This window comes from Seriola lalandi, unplaced genomic scaffold (genome assembly GCF_002814215.2).
Source record: "Seriola lalandi dorsalis isolate HSWRI2012SDOR001 ecotype SW California unplaced genomic scaffold, Sedor1 jcf7180002051751, whole genome shotgun sequence".
Classification (NCBI taxonomy): Eukaryota; Metazoa; Chordata; class Actinopteri; order Carangiformes; family Carangidae; genus Seriola; species Seriola lalandi.
In genome coordinates, this window is record NW_019522304.1 from 3,711 (window position 1) to 5,848 (window position 2,138).

General features: G+C 38.7%; 2 protein-coding genes across 3 annotated transcripts in view; both read right to left on the minus strand.

Annotated features, from left to right (window-relative positions):
- Positions 1 to 556, minus strand: part of LOC111649710 (ketohexokinase-like) — a 2,519-nt gene extending 1,963 nt beyond the window's left edge. Inside the window, exon 1 of one of the 2 annotated variants that reach the window (XM_023399420.2) lies at positions 38 to 556. In XM_023399420.2, coding sequence (XP_023255188.1) covers positions 38 to 132 — 95 coding nt within the window. In that variant the 5' untranslated portion in view covers positions 133 to 556. The remainder of the gene's footprint in view (positions 1 to 37) is intronic. The other variant, XM_023399421.2, reaches the window with a different exon arrangement.
- A 670-nt stretch (positions 557 to 1,226) lies between these two features.
- The window catches only part of LOC111649709 (zinc-binding protein A33-like), a 1,671-nt gene continuing 759 nt past the window's right edge, over positions 1,227 to 2,138 (minus strand). Inside the window, exon 2 of the mRNA XM_087172054.1 lies at positions 1,227 to 2,134. Within this exon, the coding sequence (XP_087028180.1) occupies positions 1,227 to 2,134 (908 nt within the window). The remainder of the gene's footprint in view (positions 2,135 to 2,138) is intronic.

Here is a 2,138-nt window from a genome sequence, read left to right on the forward strand (position 1 = left end):
GTCTGCAGCCTGAGTGCTAACCATCCGTGGTGCTAACCTGCTGTCTGTGTCTTCTTCGGGGTATTTGTCGACCACGTTGATGATGTCCAGACAAACCAGGCCCACACACAGAGTCTTCTTCTGTTGCTCCATGTTGATCCACTCATTCAACTGCAGTTTGGACTTTGATACACAAACGTCATTTCCTCTGTCGTCTCACAATAATAAGATGCACCACTTCCTGTCAGTAGAGATTACAAAATAAGAGCCTTCAGCACTTTCGGTGTTTGTCTTCTTTTTTAATGATTCAAACTACATTACTGCCACATGCTATACTGGAGTTTGGAGTTATTGATGTTAAAAATGGAAAAGAAAATTATACATATGAATCCTCATTGTGTCAGGTAAACCATTTAAAATGATAACTTCCTGCTTCCACATGAGATAGGGGAACAAGACGGAGGTCTGAAGTGTTGAGGACATTTACCCTCACTGTTACTATCTTTTGATTTTCATTTTTGTCGTAAATGTATGCCAGCTGTTTAAATGCATTATATTATAATATCATAAAAAAACTTAGCAAAAGAAATGTGGAAGAGAAACTCAGAGTGAATTTATTCCAGCGATTTAAAGTTTACATTTTGAGCATGTATCTGGTTTTCTTATACCGAGTGATTTACAATGAAAGCAAAAGGGGTTGCCAAAGAGGACCAATAAATCTTTTTAATGTTACTTTTATTAAGCAACACAAAAAAAGCAACCTTTAAAACAAGAAATGGAACAACAAATGAGGCAACAGAAGCAATACAAAAGAATGACGCTATCAAAAGAAAATATCAAAATATTAAAATAGAGAAAATCTAAATAAAAAAAGGTGTTGTCATATCAGTTCCTGAACCACCAAAATAAAGTGTCTCTTGCTCTATCTCATACAGGATCATCTATATGTTGTAAATATTTTCGTATTTCATCAAAAGACTGTAAGATTATAATTTCATATTTTCTTATTCGTAGCAACTTACAATTAAAATAAAAGCTGAGACAACTTCAGTTTCTAAATCACCAACATTGCAAAAAAAACCTTAAGATATAATGACTGAGCAGAATTAAAATGATTCTTTTACAGACAGGATCATTGTCAGAGTTGTCTCATGTTCATCTCACATTTTTCCTGCTCTCAGTCTGTTTCACTGCTGCTACTAAAGTAATCATTGTGATACAGATACACTGAAATTAGATTAGTTAGATTAATGGTTAAGCCATCTATGAGTGCTGTATGGGTAGTAATAATCTTCACCGTCATCGTAGTCGTCATCATCATCATCTTCTTCTTCGTAACTGCTGGCGTAACTATCATAATAATAGTCTGAAACATCACCCAAGACATGGTCACCACCGTCATTATGAGCCGCAGCAGAAGCATTATCATCGTCGTCGCTGTCATCATCCTCATCCTCCTCTGGTAAAATCGTAATTGGGAATTTGTTTCTATTGCTAATGTATGGAAACAGCTTTTCAGTGAAGGTGTATGTGAAGGTGTGAATGTGTGCATCAGTATTAAGATCAAAGAAAGACAGTTTTCTTCTGTCACAGTCCAGATTAATTCTGATCTGCTGAATCTTCTCCTTCACAGATAGAACGAATGGTCGGCCTGATGGGGAGAAGGCTTTATATTTACCCTTAAACAATCCTATTCTCAATATTCCAGACCGTATGTTTCCTTTCCTCTTCACAGACTCTGTAGCCACTCCCAAAAACCAGAATTTACTGTCTCCAACCTCAACATCCCAGCTGTGAATCCCTGAGTTAAAACCCTCAGAGCCCAGGACAATGTGAAAGTTATCAAACCTCTCTGGATTGTCAGGAAGCTTCTGTGTCTCTCCAAATCTCACATTGGTCAAATCCTCAGACAGGATGAGGTCTGGATGAGCAGTGTTTGGATCCAGAACCACAGGACTGTAGGAGACCATGTTGTCTATCTTGCTCCAGATGTTGAAGGTCAGGTTGCCCAGATGTTTGGCCTGGTCTATCAGAGCTCCTGAGACCAGCTGTGGATCATCCAGCAGGGGGCGCTGCTGGACTCTTTCCACTGTAACCTTGTAGTTCTTCAGGAATGAGACGTCTTCAGCTCTCAGCTCGTCCTCTGTGGCTCTGACTGT